The sequence below is a fragment of the Nanorana parkeri genome, unplaced genomic scaffold (assembly GCF_000935625.1).
Source record: "Nanorana parkeri isolate BGI_ZX_2015 unplaced genomic scaffold, ASM93562v1 scaffold196, whole genome shotgun sequence".
Lineage (NCBI taxonomy): Eukaryota > Metazoa > Chordata > Amphibia > Anura > Dicroglossidae > Nanorana > Nanorana parkeri.
The window spans coordinates 781582-795757 of NW_017306464.1; the positions used below are offsets into that span (position 1 = coordinate 781582).

A 14176-nucleotide genomic window follows, 5' to 3' on the forward strand; every position below is an offset into this window, starting at 1 on the left:
CAGTATGGAGAGAAAGAAGCAGCACAAGCAGACAAGGAGCATACCGATAGAAGGAGAGAACAGAGTGACAGAGGTGAAGTCATAATTGTGCTGCTTTTCCTTTAACTCCCCAGTCACAGGCTGTTGGCAGATGCAGATTTACCTGGGCTCAGAGGAAACGGGTTGAATGATACTGGACTAATGTACTGATATGAACAAAGGACATGTAGTGGCAGAATAAAGTACTGTGGAGGACTTCTCTGGATTGAAGGGAAATATTGCACGGTGCAGTAACAGGCTGGGGGTGGGTCCCTGATGGCCTGGGCTCAGAGGAGGTGAATTGAATGATGCTGGTTGTCAGACTAAGGCCATCTAGTGGTGGAAAAGAGGTACCACTATGGACATCATTGGATAGAAAGTGAGTATTGCAGCAAAACCTGTATTTTTACTTTATCTTTTCATGGGCTATTAATGTTTCTCTTGTTATTTTTGGCTGTCATTTTGCTTTAATAGTTATAAGTATAGGGTCTATTACACAGCTAAACCTTTCAGTTTAAGCAGGGGCATGGAGTGTGTGTGTGGAGCAACTGACTGAGGCACCAAATCTTGAGGGGCGCTGCCAGCCCTCCCATACCCAGCTCTCTCCTCCTCGCTGGAAGCCAGCTGCATGCCGCAGTCTCTGTCCCCTCCGATCCCCCCTGCTCTTCCCCGCATGTATTGGCAGAGGCAGCGGGCAATCGAAGGGGACACTTGGAACTGCACGCTCCAAGAGAGTAGTGCAGAGCTGTGTGAGGCCAGGTGGAGCTTCAGGATGCCAAGTGGAGATTCAGCAAATATGTGAAATATATGGTGATACTTTTGTGTACTGAGAAAACACCGTGGCGATCAGTACTGACCACTCGGTGCTTGTAAATAACGGAGGACATATTAAGCTTACTATGTCCCCAGTTATGAATGAACAGGAACTGCTACACATTCTGTTCATTCAAGACTGGGGGACTTAGTAATCCCTTCTGAATGGACAGGAGCACTCAGTACAGAGGCTTCCTGTCCATTTATAACTGGGGAGAGTACTATGCTTCCTCAGTTTGTGAATTAGCAGGAAGCCTCTGTATTGAGTGCTCCTGTCCATTCAGAAGGGATTACTATGTGCCCCAGTCATGAATGAACAGGAAGGGATGTGTAGCACTTCCTGTTCTTTCATAACTGGGGACATAGTAAACACTTACTCAGGTTCTCAATGGATAGGAACACTCCGTACAGAGGCTTCGTGTTCATTCACAAACTGAGGAGGCATAGTACCCTCCTCAGTTATGAATGAACAGGAAGCCTCTGTACTGAGTGTTCCTAACCATTGAGAGCCTAAGTGCTGACTATGTCCAAAGTCATGAAAGAAAAGGAAGTGCTACACATCACTTCCTGTTCATTCATGACTGGGGGACATAGTAAACACTAACACAACCTGGTCCCGCCTGGCTGGATGACCGGTACCCGCAGGGCGACAGAGTTCAGCAGTCATCACCGCTGCAGGGCCAAGGATCAGGCGAGTATTTCTTCTTTATTTTCACCCTTAGACCAAAATGAGTGCTTAACCTTAACCTAAAAATTTGTGAAATTCACCGACAAAACAGATTATGTGCATTGCATCCCTCTTTGAATAAGATTTCAAACAACATTAATTGTTTTTCTCCTGGTTCTTTAATCAAAAATTGTATTTAAATTGAAAAAATCACAGAAAATTTTAACAAATCTTATTATAAAATACACCAATCAAAATACAGAACAGCAGTCAAGTAAAAAAAAACAAAATCACTTCAACAAAATATTCAGATAATTGATACAAAATATTCATTCACTGAAAATCCACAATGGCCTCCTTTTACTGTGTATGGTGCGTTTACGTATCATTTTCTTTCTTTATTCATTAGGGTCAGAATTAAAAATGCAATTTGAAATTCTTATTTGTTTTTTTAAATAAAAAAATACAAAATCAGTTAAAGAGAATGTCTTTTTGTCAGGTTGCAGCGGTGTGAACTGGCCCCATTCACACCCATGCATTTTTAGGGTTACCTTTCGTTGGCATCCGTTGAAAAACCAGATGCTAATGGATTTGGAGTGAATGGGGTCCGAATGATTTGTTAATACAGAGCTGCAAAAATGTGTCTTTTATGTCTGGCTGGTGTTCCCTAAACTGTTATAGTTTCCCTTTAAATAACTCCGTAATCTCCATTTTGTGCGCCTGGTCTGATCTCTAGAATCCTTGCTTCCTGTGACAATGAACTGAGCTGCTGTATTTTATTGTAAGCCCTCTTATCAGACTTCACTCATGCGATAAAGCCTTTCAGCCGAGTACAACACGACACCTAAAAGGCAATTCACGTCGCTGACAGCTTATGTTCCGGTGAGTGAGCCAGAGTGAGGTGCGTTGTGGAAGCGATTCATGATGGGTAAAAAAATTCTGTTCCCTTCCGATTTAAAAAATTCAATCAAATCGACAACATTACAAAAATAACACCAATAAATAAATAAGTTACCGTTGAATAAAATAATTTTGTTATGTAAAAGGTGGAGAAGTTCTATGTTGGATCCCGACCATTATCAAAGTTCATCCCGCGTTCTTCGAAACGGCCACTTCGGGTGACGGGACACGTGAGCCGCAGCCGAGCCCACCAGCCGCATGAATTCGTCGACGTCGAAGGAGTAGTTTGTGAATTTCGGATGCTCCCCCAAAGTCGGGTGATGTCCCTTAATCAGACAACATCATTTCACTGTATGGTAAGGGGGTTGTTTTTTTTCAACTAAGACAAGTTAATTAAGTCATTCTGTGCACAGAAATCGCTTTCATTCAAAGCCCCCAGGATCTATCGATCGCTTTTTTTTCTGCATGGGGCACAAGGGGACTTATTGACAGGTTGAACTAATGACCAATTAATTTTCCTATGCTCTCACCGTAGCCGCCAATGTGTGACCAATCAATGGGCGAGGAGAGGACAATGTAGTTTTACATGCAAAAACACAAACTGAAACGGGCAACTTTCAGATAACTGTTGAAAATCTGTGATCGCTGGCACCGAGTCGGTCACATTTGGGCTTACACAAGAACCTCAACATTCGCTGGGTAATACATTATTTTTTTATTGGACACTTTAGCATCATACATTGCTATGAACATTCGCTGACTTTGTAAGAAGCTGACTCTGGAGCTGGGAGTCAGAGCTGAGAGGTTCCCTAAAGACTGATAGATGCTGCCCTGTCAAGTGCCTGACCTCATACTGATAACACTTTGAGCACCTGGTGGTGCAGAACAGTAACAAATGTAGGGCTGCAACAACTAATCGACATAATCGATTATAATCGATTATTGAAAAAGTTGTCAACTTTTTCAATAATCGATTAATCGGCTTCCGATCAGTTGGCCCTGTTCACAGCTCCACACGCTCCGCGCCGCACCTCCTCCCCAAACCCATGAACTATACGGCTTTGTTATTCGAAGCTGTTAGGCACACACAGAAGTTACTATTATGAGTAGGGATGCACCGATACTGGTATTTCGGTATCGAGAACTGATATTTTTTTGCCAATACCGAATACCAATACCGGAAGTCCCATTAAGGAAGCCAGGCAGTGTGTAATGACTCGCCACCTGGTTTCCTGATTAGCCGATAAGCAGCCCCCATGTGGCCAATCAGGAAGCTGGGCGCCATGTAATGACGCGGCGCCTGGCTTCCCGATTGGACGGGAAGCCACCTCCATGCTCCCTCGTCATGAGGCGACAAGGGAGCATGAAGCCAGCTTCCCAGCTAATCAGAAAGACAGGCGCCGCGTCATTTCACGGCGTCCGGTTTTCTGATTGGCCAGCTTCCCGACCAATCAGGAAGGCGGGCAGCGAGTGATTGCCTGCTGCCCGACTCCCTGATTGGCCAGGAAGCCGGCTCCATGCTCTCTCGTCACAAGTGACTAAGGAAGAATGGAGTCGGCATACCGGCCAATCGGGAAGCCGGGCAGCATGCAATGATGTGCTGCGCGGCTTCCTGATACAGGAAGTATTGGGCTAGCCATCGGAGCATTTGGGCGAATACGAGTACTCGCCCCCAAATACTCGGCATCGATACCGATACTAGTATTGGTATCGGTGCATCCCTAATTATGAGTATTGTTATCCACATGAGGTCAGGTAGGTTTTCGGAGCAGCAGCGGTGGTGTCTCTCTAGATCTCCAGGGCTGTCTCCAGAAAAAGAAAGATAAGGAGATAAATAAAACAATTCATAACTTAACCAGCATAGAAATCATAATTTTAAAATAAATATTCAGATTCCTGCATAAGCCCCATCATGACTGGTTCTCTTTAATGCCCATTAGTTTGCCTACATCACAATACAACCCATGCACCAGGATGGATTGCAGTGGGCAACTGTGGGAGTACTGCTAACAAACGGAGGGACATTCAGGAAAGGCTCCACAGTAGTAAATGCAAACTACACATTACACTTGCCTTTGGAGGCTTTGAGGACCTTCCTGGAGCTCTCCAGTACCTGTGCTCCCATCACAAAGGCAGGGAGAAGGGTGAGAACCTTAGTCAGAACTTGACTACCATATATGTTTCCGCTAGGGGGATCTCCTCTTCCTGGGGTACCTCTGAAGCCAGTATATAGATCAAGCATATAAAGAGTGTACTTTCCAATCCTTACAGTTCTTCCTAGACTTACCTTGTCCTGAGGAAAAACGTTGTTGGCCTTCTCCCACGTGATGTAGTGAACTCCTCGAAGCCTCGCCAAGTCCAAGTAACACCTCTCATCTTCGCAGTTATACCTGGAAAGATCCATACCATTCATATTACTGACCTGCCCATAAAAAGGAGAGCAGATGTAAAAGCAACACAAAAGTATGAGGATAACAAATATGAGCTTGCATGGTTAAATGCAAGTCAGCAGCGGAAGCTCCGATATCTATGTTCTAACAACCCCCTCTTTATATACACAATATAAAAGTTTGTGTACATCTGACCTGACCATCCCACCAGCACTATATGGCCAAAGCTATGTGGACACCTCCAAACTGTTTGTGACATCAGTTTGTGAAAAGTCCTTTTCTGTTCCACTATGATTGTTCCACTCTGTACAAATCCAGCTCCATAAAGACATGGTTTGACCAGTCTGGTGTAGAGGACCTTTGAGTGGTCTGCACAGCGCTCTGTCCTTAAAGGAGAACTATGGGGTTAACCCTGACCGTGCGGGAGTGAATTGCTGAACTGTGCCTGATCATGCGCTATGAAGAGCTGACGGCCTCTTTGGGGGACTATCAACCTCAATGCGCAACTTTAAGGGCCCCTTGGGTTTTGTATATGGATTCTGCGGCATTCCTCGCATTGTAAACCGCGAGAATTCCCTCTGTGGAAATATGACCTGCGACCTGTCTTTACTGTAATTAACGGACCCATAGCTTGGATTGTTCGGGCTGCTGGGGTCCGAGGAGCCTAACCGCTTTAGGAAACCCTCCCATGGGCCCTATACTCTACTGCCTCCTAGGGGCAAGTGATTGTCCCTAATGGAATGTGTGACTCTTTAATATCAATCCCTCGTACCCGACTGGGTTCTATTAACATCGTGTTGCCCCCTATTCTTCCTACTGTTTGTATTCTTTGTACTGAAAATCTAATAAAAACTGAATTTAAAAAAAACTATGGGGTTAAGGCTTTTCCCCATGGTTCTCCTTAGGGTAACGGGAGGACACAAACTAGCGTCCTCCCGTCACCCTAGGCTCAGTATACCACGAGATGTAGCTTGCGGTATACTGAGACGCTGCAGCTAAAGCGGATCCCGACATAGTTCTCCTTTAACCCTACTGAAAACCTTTGGAATGAACTGGAACACCAATTGCAAGCCAGGTCTTCTGGTCCAACATCCGTACCTGACCTCACACAGGCTCCTTTGGCTGAATGGACACAAATTCCCAAAGACACACTCCAGAATCTTATGGAAAGTCTTCCCAGAGCGGTGAAGGATGCTATAACCACTAGGGAGGTTGGGGGGCATATATGGCCATGGTTTTAGAACAGGATGTCCAACAAGCTCATATAGGTGTGGTCAGTTTTCCACAAACCTTTGTCCATATAGTGTATGACCATTCTACAGGAAATCTACCACAACCAACAATTACCAGGACTAGGGATCCTATTATATTTTACTAGAGATCTGTTGGAAGTGGGGACACCTCAATATTACAGCAAGCAAGGGGGAGGATCTATATTTTCTATGAAATTCCCCTTAATGGGCCGACCCGTACATGGAACTAAATTCATAAATCCAGCTCATTATGGGTAAACGGCAATGACTCATCCCAGAAATTCTTGAACTAGACTAAATATATCTCTTGTAACCCTTATTGCCATAACTGCCCATAAAACAAGATTTATAGTGTAACATTATACCTGCACTACGTCACCATTACTGAATTCATGGAGAAGGAGCCCCGTCACTGTGATTAATGCCAGAGGATTATCGCAATCTTCACATGTGAGTAGACAGATCTGGTCTGCCTGGGTGCCAGACTCACCCCGGAGCACAAGGCTCGTGGGAAACAAACTTTCTGCTTTATTTTAAGAATCTATAAATATGTATTAGACATTCTCCTGCTAGATGTCACGTTAGGATGGTTTAGGAAATATGAATAATGTGAAGAACTCCAAAGAAAAGGAAAATGACAATGTAGCAAGTCTCACACTTAATATCTGAAAAATTCAAACCTTTCCCAGTCCAAATATTGTGTATACATAGGGAGGAACTTGGGGGGAATTATACATAGGGGGGAATTGCGACAGTTTTAGCCTATTAGATCTTTTTTTTTTATGTGCAAATCTGTTTTTCAACATGTGCCCCTGTTTTGAACTGAGCTTGCACCAGGGGCGGACTGACAACACAAGGGGCCCCCGGGCAATGCAAGATTATGGGGCCCCTTTTGCTCCGGCCAGTATACAGGCCACATCCACCCACAATCCCCACTCATCCCCAAGGCCCACTCACATATACATTTTTGTGTTCCAGAAATTATTTCTCCTCCCTATTTTCAAAATAGCAGGTCTATTTCACTAAAACGTGAATTGCAGGGGAATTGGTAGAAGAATTTGAATCACCAGTTCTACAATAATATAGACAATTTGGAAAATGAGCTAATTGGCAGAATTTTTCTGGTTTGGATATTTTGACCGAGATTCTTCAATTCTGCCAATGACCACCAGCTATAGAGGACTACAAATCCCGGCAATACATTATACAGCAATGCAGAATAATACCATCCGCTATAGAGGGCTACAAATCACAGCAATACATTATACATCAATACAGAAGAGTATATGAATTTGCTACATACTCTGTGCTGCCGCTCTGCTCCGCGAGCCAGCCTGATGTCTCGGATGGAGGGTCTCAGTAAGGGCAGATGCAAACACTCTAAGTAGGGGCATCAGCGGGGTAGATGTGGAGGATCAGAGGGGCAGATGTGGAGGATCAGAGGGGCAGATGCGGAGGATCAGCGGGGCAGATGTGGAGGATCAGAGGGGCAGATGTGGAGGATCAGAGGGGCAGATGTGGAGGATCAGAGGGGCAGATGAGGAGGATCAGCAGGGGTGATGTGCGGGCAGTGGAGATCTGTACTGGCTGGTAGAATGCTGTGTAATGTGAGCTGCGCTGTATACAGGCAGACTGGGTCGGCTGCTGTGGGGGCTGGGGGGAAAGAGCCATGCCACCTCCAATGTGGGGGGTGGGGCGCCGGGACCGAATCTCACTGGGCCCTCGCAGCACCCCTCGGGCCCCCCACGCTACGCAATGTGGGGCTTGAAGTGGGTGAAGGGATAGCTGGGAGAGATGGAGGGACGGTGACGGCAGTGGCGAAGCTAGACATTTCGTCACCCGGGGCAAAAACTCAGAGTTGCTCCCCCCTTCTCGGGAGAAGATCTCCATCCACACACCCCCACACCACATGTAAAGCCATGCAGCCTTTAATCTTTCTCCAGTGCCAGCAATGCCCTTCGATTAGTGTGCCGCTGCTGGCTGAGGGGAGCGGCCTCACTCCCTCTCTCTTGTCTCTTTGATGTCGGGGGAAGTGACAGAACGGCAGGGTCCGGTCGATGCGACCCTGATCGTTCCGCCCGGATTAGAGTCCACGGGCAGTCACATCCCCCCTCCTAGTTTAGGCCCTGGGTGACGGGCCCCGTCCTGGCCGCGGGCCCTCGGGCAGTGCCCGATGGGTCAGTCTGCCCCTGGCTTGCACTACTTTTCCAACTGCACATGTTTTTTGCACCCGTTTTCATCAGAGCTTGCACTACTTTTTCAGTTGCATGTTTTTTGCACCTTTTTTGTACCGGTTTTCATCTGCACTTGTCCTGCGGCTGTCTGAAACTGGAGCATCACGTAAGAAAACAATGACAACTTAAGAAGTCCCCATGACCACTTCTTCAAGATGTGACAGTGTAGCTTTTTGCCTGAAGTTACGAGTCTTCATTCATGGAGTCTATTAAACCTCTGTTTATCAACAACATACACATAGCATCATAAATCTGGCGCAAATACATTCAGTGCAAGTTCAAACACTGAATTGCTATGATAATTGCTATGATAAATTCCCTCCATAGTGTATATTTGGGGTCCACACTTGCAGCAATCCCGTACTGCAAGAGGCAATATAGACTTGACAACTGCTCCTTGTTCTTATGGAATTGCTGAGGAAAAAAATCAGCTCCCACATAGCCAGTGAATGGTGAGCCATGGATCACAATCTCAGCAATGGCCTGCTATCACCACACACATTATACAACCTGACTGTACTTTGGATCTGCCAAGAAAATATATCCATTGATTGTTACAAATGAAAGTTTTGGCAAGGGCTTGGGACTGTACAGTCAGATAGTAACACACATTTGTGGTGAGCTCTGAAAGGGTTCGTTTCTGAAAGAAAGCAGAGCTTAGATGCAGACATTGATCACAATCTCAGTAATTGCTGTCAGTAGTTCCTGAAATGGTGGCGGAGCTTATATTGGATCGTACTCCCAGCAATGACACGTTTTTATTTCTGAAAGAAAGCGGAGTTTAGATGCATATATGAATACCATGAGGTTCGTGTATAAACCTTCCACCCAGAATAAAGCTGGGTGAATGTTCTTCGCATGACATTACAGCCACTAGATGGCGACGAGGAGGGGCTGCTCCTGTTTCACTCCTCTCCTGCGATTTCTACGGAGCATTCCCAGCTGAATATACAAAGAGAATCACATAGCAATTGCTATGCTCCTTGGCACCATCTAGTGGTGGTAATGCTAAGTGAAGGCATTTGCCCCCCATTGCGCTGGGTGGAAGGTTTATACATTTTTCCCAATAACCCTTGCCCATTGAATCATCCCAGTGAGGGCAAAGTGACAGAGTCTCTTACTAGTCCACCGTCCCACCAACTAATCCTCACCATTCCCCACCACTGTGCCATTAGACCCATTTCAAATACCCAGTGCTTCCAGGTATAAGGGACCATGTGATCTCCCCAGCATGCAGTGTTGATAAGCCAATCACTAATATCAGAAGGTGACGCCATCAACCCTGTGGGAGTTCCAATACAGGGTATAACTCACGGAGGTAGATGAGTATAAGATGGTCAGAGGGCCGGCTAGTAAAAGACTCTTATTCAAAATAAAAGCCATTTAAAAGATACGTAAAAAGAAAATACTGTGTGATGTGAGGACGTCTGGCTGACTCGCTTCCATAAGAAACTGTACACAAGGTGCAGCATGGATCACAATCTCAGCAATGACCTATCTAATTTATTTTCGAGGTACAAAGATAAACCTACATTGTAAATGTATATTAGTGTGTTTTGGTGTGTTTAATTCCCATTTACTTTTCCTGGCATGCAGTACATTCTTTTACCAACACAGAAAACACACTTACAGCTCAAATACAACGGCCCAGTCTGGTAAAAAGAGCAGATGCGTCAGGCCGGCCCCATGCATCCCAATAAATATATCTGAATTATGTGTGATCCGTAGTTGTTCGAGGAATCCAAGAGATCTAAGAGAAAAACAAAAAACAGATCAATCACTTCTGCTATGAAGATTCTGATTACACTGTCAATGGATATAGTGATATCTTTAAGGAGGCTTACCCTGCAACTGCTGTTCTCACAGCAGTCATTCAGCAATGATGTACACTACAGTGCCTGACATAGGCCACGTTAACGACAGTAGTATACACCTGTGTTGTATATCTAAAAGCAGACCCTTTTTTGGGGGGGTTTGGATATATAGCGAGCATATTGTCATTATTGTTGCTAACTAGAAATCACAGGGCCCCAAAGCAAAATGTTGTATGTGATTTCTAGTTATGCCCCTTGCAGAGCCCACCTGATATCCAAACAGCACACCTGAGAGTGACCCTGCAGAGCCCACCATAGACTCTCTAGGCTCTGCAGGGTCTCAGGTGGGCTGGTCATACCCCTGCACATGTCTTACCTGTCAGCCTCGATCAGCTGTCCGCCTCGGTCACTGGCAGGACCCGCCTCCTCCTCTGCTGCTAACGCCAGGCCATGGCCTCCTCCTCCACAACTGTTGGAGGTCACTGACTCAGCAGCGGCCGTGAGGAGGAACGCGCCGCTGCACAGATCACTGACAGGTTGTCAGCGATCTGAACAGCGCTGCGTTCCTCCTCACAGCCACCAGTGAAAGCCAGCAGCCTGCGATGCCATAGCAACCCACACGGCATCACGGGGACCCCTTTGTTCCTCGTCTTGTCCGGGCTCCCAAGTGCCCCGGGCCCCATAGCGGCCGCCTGGGTCACTATGGCGATTGTTATCCGCCACTGAAATAGAGGTTTGTAGATTCTTCACTAGAAGGAGCTGTCAGTGGCTCATTGCAATTACTCTGCTTCTCTTTCCATGCATACCCATCACCCCGAGCAGGTAATGAGCTATAGATAGAAAGATAGCTCCTCCACAATACTGCAATGGCATCAGCAAGACTTAACATACACAATACAAAATCATTTCTAAAACTCATGCTCCCCGATAGTCACATTCACCGATTCATAAATATATGTGAACAAAGTCATATCGGAGGCCACTATAACACCTTTAAATCAGTGAATGTGTTTCAAGCAATCGGGATAATTACAGAAAGCGAGCCAAAATTCTCTTCTGTCAGAACTACTGAACACGGGTCATTAAGAATGGTCAGAGGTAAAATTTGAGTCCACGTACCTGTACTTGTAATCCACAACATGAACCTGGTACAGAGGAACCGTCTTCAATGCGTCAACCAGCTGAAGAGAAAACGTTCACCAATCAATTGTTAGAACGAGCCATTTAAAAATAACCAAAACTGGACACAAAATTAGAGCGCCATTTGTTTTTTTAGGTGACATCTTAGGTTTTGTTTTAAGGTGTATGGCTGTTTTGGGGTCCAGTATTCCTTGTATCCTGTATGCAGCCCTACTTCCTAAAATATCCAAAATATACTGTAGGGTCTTATCAGTCACAGTAGTTCACATTTTGGTTTCTATCATTTATGCAATACTGTAATCGTATCTGACAATGACAGTATTAAACAGATGGACGCTCCCACCTTCAGGCTACAGTGGCATCTGCAATGCCATACAGGTGAAACTCGAATAATTAGAATATCATGCAAAAGTAATTGCAGTAATTGCTGCAAAAGGGGCCCAAACCAAGTACTGAGTACATATGCATGCTTGTACTTTTCAAAGGTCCGATATTGTTCTATGTACAATCCTTGTTTTATTGATTGCATGTAATAATCTACTTTTTTGAGGTTGTGGATTTGGGGTTCTTGGGGTTTTCATGAGCTGTAAGCCATAATCATCACAATTATGACAAATCACGGCTTGAATTATCTTGCTTTGCATGTAATGAGTCTTTCTCATATATTAGTTTCACCTTTTAAGTTGCATTAGTGAAATAAATGAACTTTGCACGATATTCTAATTATTCGAGTTTCACCTGTATACTGGCTGAAAGCTTTTTCCTGGTAATGAAGTCTCCAGCCTGCATGTGATCACTGTCATAGCCAACTCTGATCACATGACCAAAAACAACTCTGATTCCCGATTGTCAGTGAGGACCGGAGCGATCAGTGACACTCAGGATTAAAAGCCACCAGGCTTTCAAAAGTGGCATTATGATGGGGAATGTTACTATACAGATTGAAGAAGGGAAGGGGTTTGGGTGAGTATATTATTATTATACAGGATTTATATAGCGCCAAAAGTTTGCACAGCACCTGAGAGTGACCCTGCAGAGCACAACGTAGACCCTGCACTGCCGCAGATTCCACCGGGGGGGGGTGCCCAGACCGGACCTCACTGGGCCCCCCCACAGCCTCAGGCCCTGAGGCCCTGATGATAGATCCACCCCTGGATAGGGAGCCGCAGCAGAGGGATGAAAGAGCCACATGCGGCTCCGGAGCAGCAGGTTCCTGACCCCTGCCCTAGACCAACACCAGCATTTTATCCCTTGCAGTGTGGGTGTAACCCCACTGCAATAGTTTAGTTGTATTCTACCTGGAGTTCTTCTTTAATGGACGTAGTGCCAATATGGGGCACAGCTACAGATTCAGGTCTAGTCACTGACCCCCCTACACAACAGAAGTATATAGGGCTGTATAACCGTTTGCACAGGGTTAATTCAGCATCTTCAGTATTAAAACCGATCCAAACCAATCGTCATCCCGGGAGTATACGTGAACGTCAAACACTGAGCATTCTAGAAAAGTTGCCTGAGAGTTCCGACAAAAAGTAAATAATAGTTCCAGGACGTTATATAGGCCAGGAGAGGACGAGCAATCAGTCTGCGCCTGCCAAATACTTTCAAATAAAGGCATGAAGTCAGAGCGGATTGCATTTATCTTTCCAGACAGCATAATCGAATGAATCTGGCTTGTGACTGCTTCCATCGAGAGGGAGTGAAGATTTCCACATTGTAGCTATGTGCATTTGGCAGCCACGGCTGTATAGGGAATTCATTTGTGGCTGGGTATTTGTCACCAAGGTGGGCTGAGGGGTGCTCACACAAACACTGAAAGGAGCAGTTCTGCCATTAGAGACTGTAATACTGAAACAACAGGACAGGGGCAGCAAATGTGGTGATCTGACCCGTAACTGGCTGAACAATATCTAAAGCAAGTAAGATATGAAGAGGGAATAAAGTGCTAAATTTCAGTTTTGGGACTGGGTATTGCATTTTAACTATGGATGCCACAGATACCGTTTTTTTCGGTATCGAGTACGGAAATGTTGCTTTCGGTACTCGCCAATGCCGAGTACTGATACCAGGAGTACTTGGGACGATATATGTGCTGATTGAAAACCAGTTCCCTCTGGAATGCCTGCTAAAACAAGGATCCACCATGCACCTAATGGTTTACAATGTTCAAAACATGCATTTCCAATATGGGTGTGGAGGCAAGGAGGTTACACCAGTACAGGATAACCTACTTGTGGTAGTATCATGGTAAGCATGATGAGACAGCCCACCTCTTCTTGTGCCGAGTGGACTGGCTTTACAGTAGCAACAATATGCAGGCTCACCTAGCTTCTGCAGCACTGTTGTTTTGGGGCTGCTTTACTGAATTGGGCACGGGGTGCCCTGAATCTATGCAGAACAGGATCTTTGCACAACAAAATCTCAAAATAATCAAAGAATTCTGAAGCAAAGTCCTTTCTTGCGCAATTTAAAGGGCTCATTGACACTAACCCAGTCTGCTGCACAGCGCCACACATTCAGTTAGGACAGCCAATTCTTTCAAATGAACTGTCTAACGCACCATAATGGACCAAAAATCATGCAAGCAGCATTTCGAACAAAACACCACAACGCACAGGATGCTGCAACGCTTTTTACTGTCTCAGAAAGGAAAAGTTCACATTAAGTGTTGATAAGGTTTGATTAAAACCTCCCAAAATTAAAAAAAAAGGCTAATTCCTACCTCGTCTAAGTTTAATATTTTTCGGTACTCCGTGCTACGTATAAGAATGGTGACTCGGATTTTTTCCTCCTAGAGCCCAAATGAAAGAAAATTGTTATAGAGGAATTCTTCACCACTAGGTGTTACATGAGATTTATGATTTAGGTAAAAATTTTTAAAAATTATTATGTTTTTTTTAATCTTAAAGGAAAATTAAAAATTCGGAAATGTATATATATATATATA

The 14176-nt window shown here is 45.0% G+C and overlaps 1 protein-coding gene across 1 annotated transcript in view; it reads right to left on the reverse strand.

Moving 5' to 3' along the window:
- Positions 1 to 2523: 2523 nt before the first annotated feature.
- The window catches only part of EOGT (EGF domain specific O-linked N-acetylglucosamine transferase), a 32185-nt gene continuing 20532 nt past the window's right edge, over positions 2524 to 14176 (reverse strand). Inside the window, exons 12-16 of the mRNA XM_018555429.1 lie at positions 13952 to 14020; positions 11209 to 11270; positions 9906 to 10025; positions 4686 to 4788; positions 2524 to 2724 (exon numbers count right to left, since the gene is read on the reverse strand). Coding sequence (XP_018410931.1) covers positions 2578 to 2724; positions 4686 to 4788; positions 9906 to 10025; positions 11209 to 11270; positions 13952 to 14020 — 501 coding nt within the window. The 3' untranslated portion in view covers positions 2524 to 2577. The remainder of the gene's footprint in view (positions 2725 to 4685; positions 4789 to 9905; positions 10026 to 11208; positions 11271 to 13951; positions 14021 to 14176) is intronic.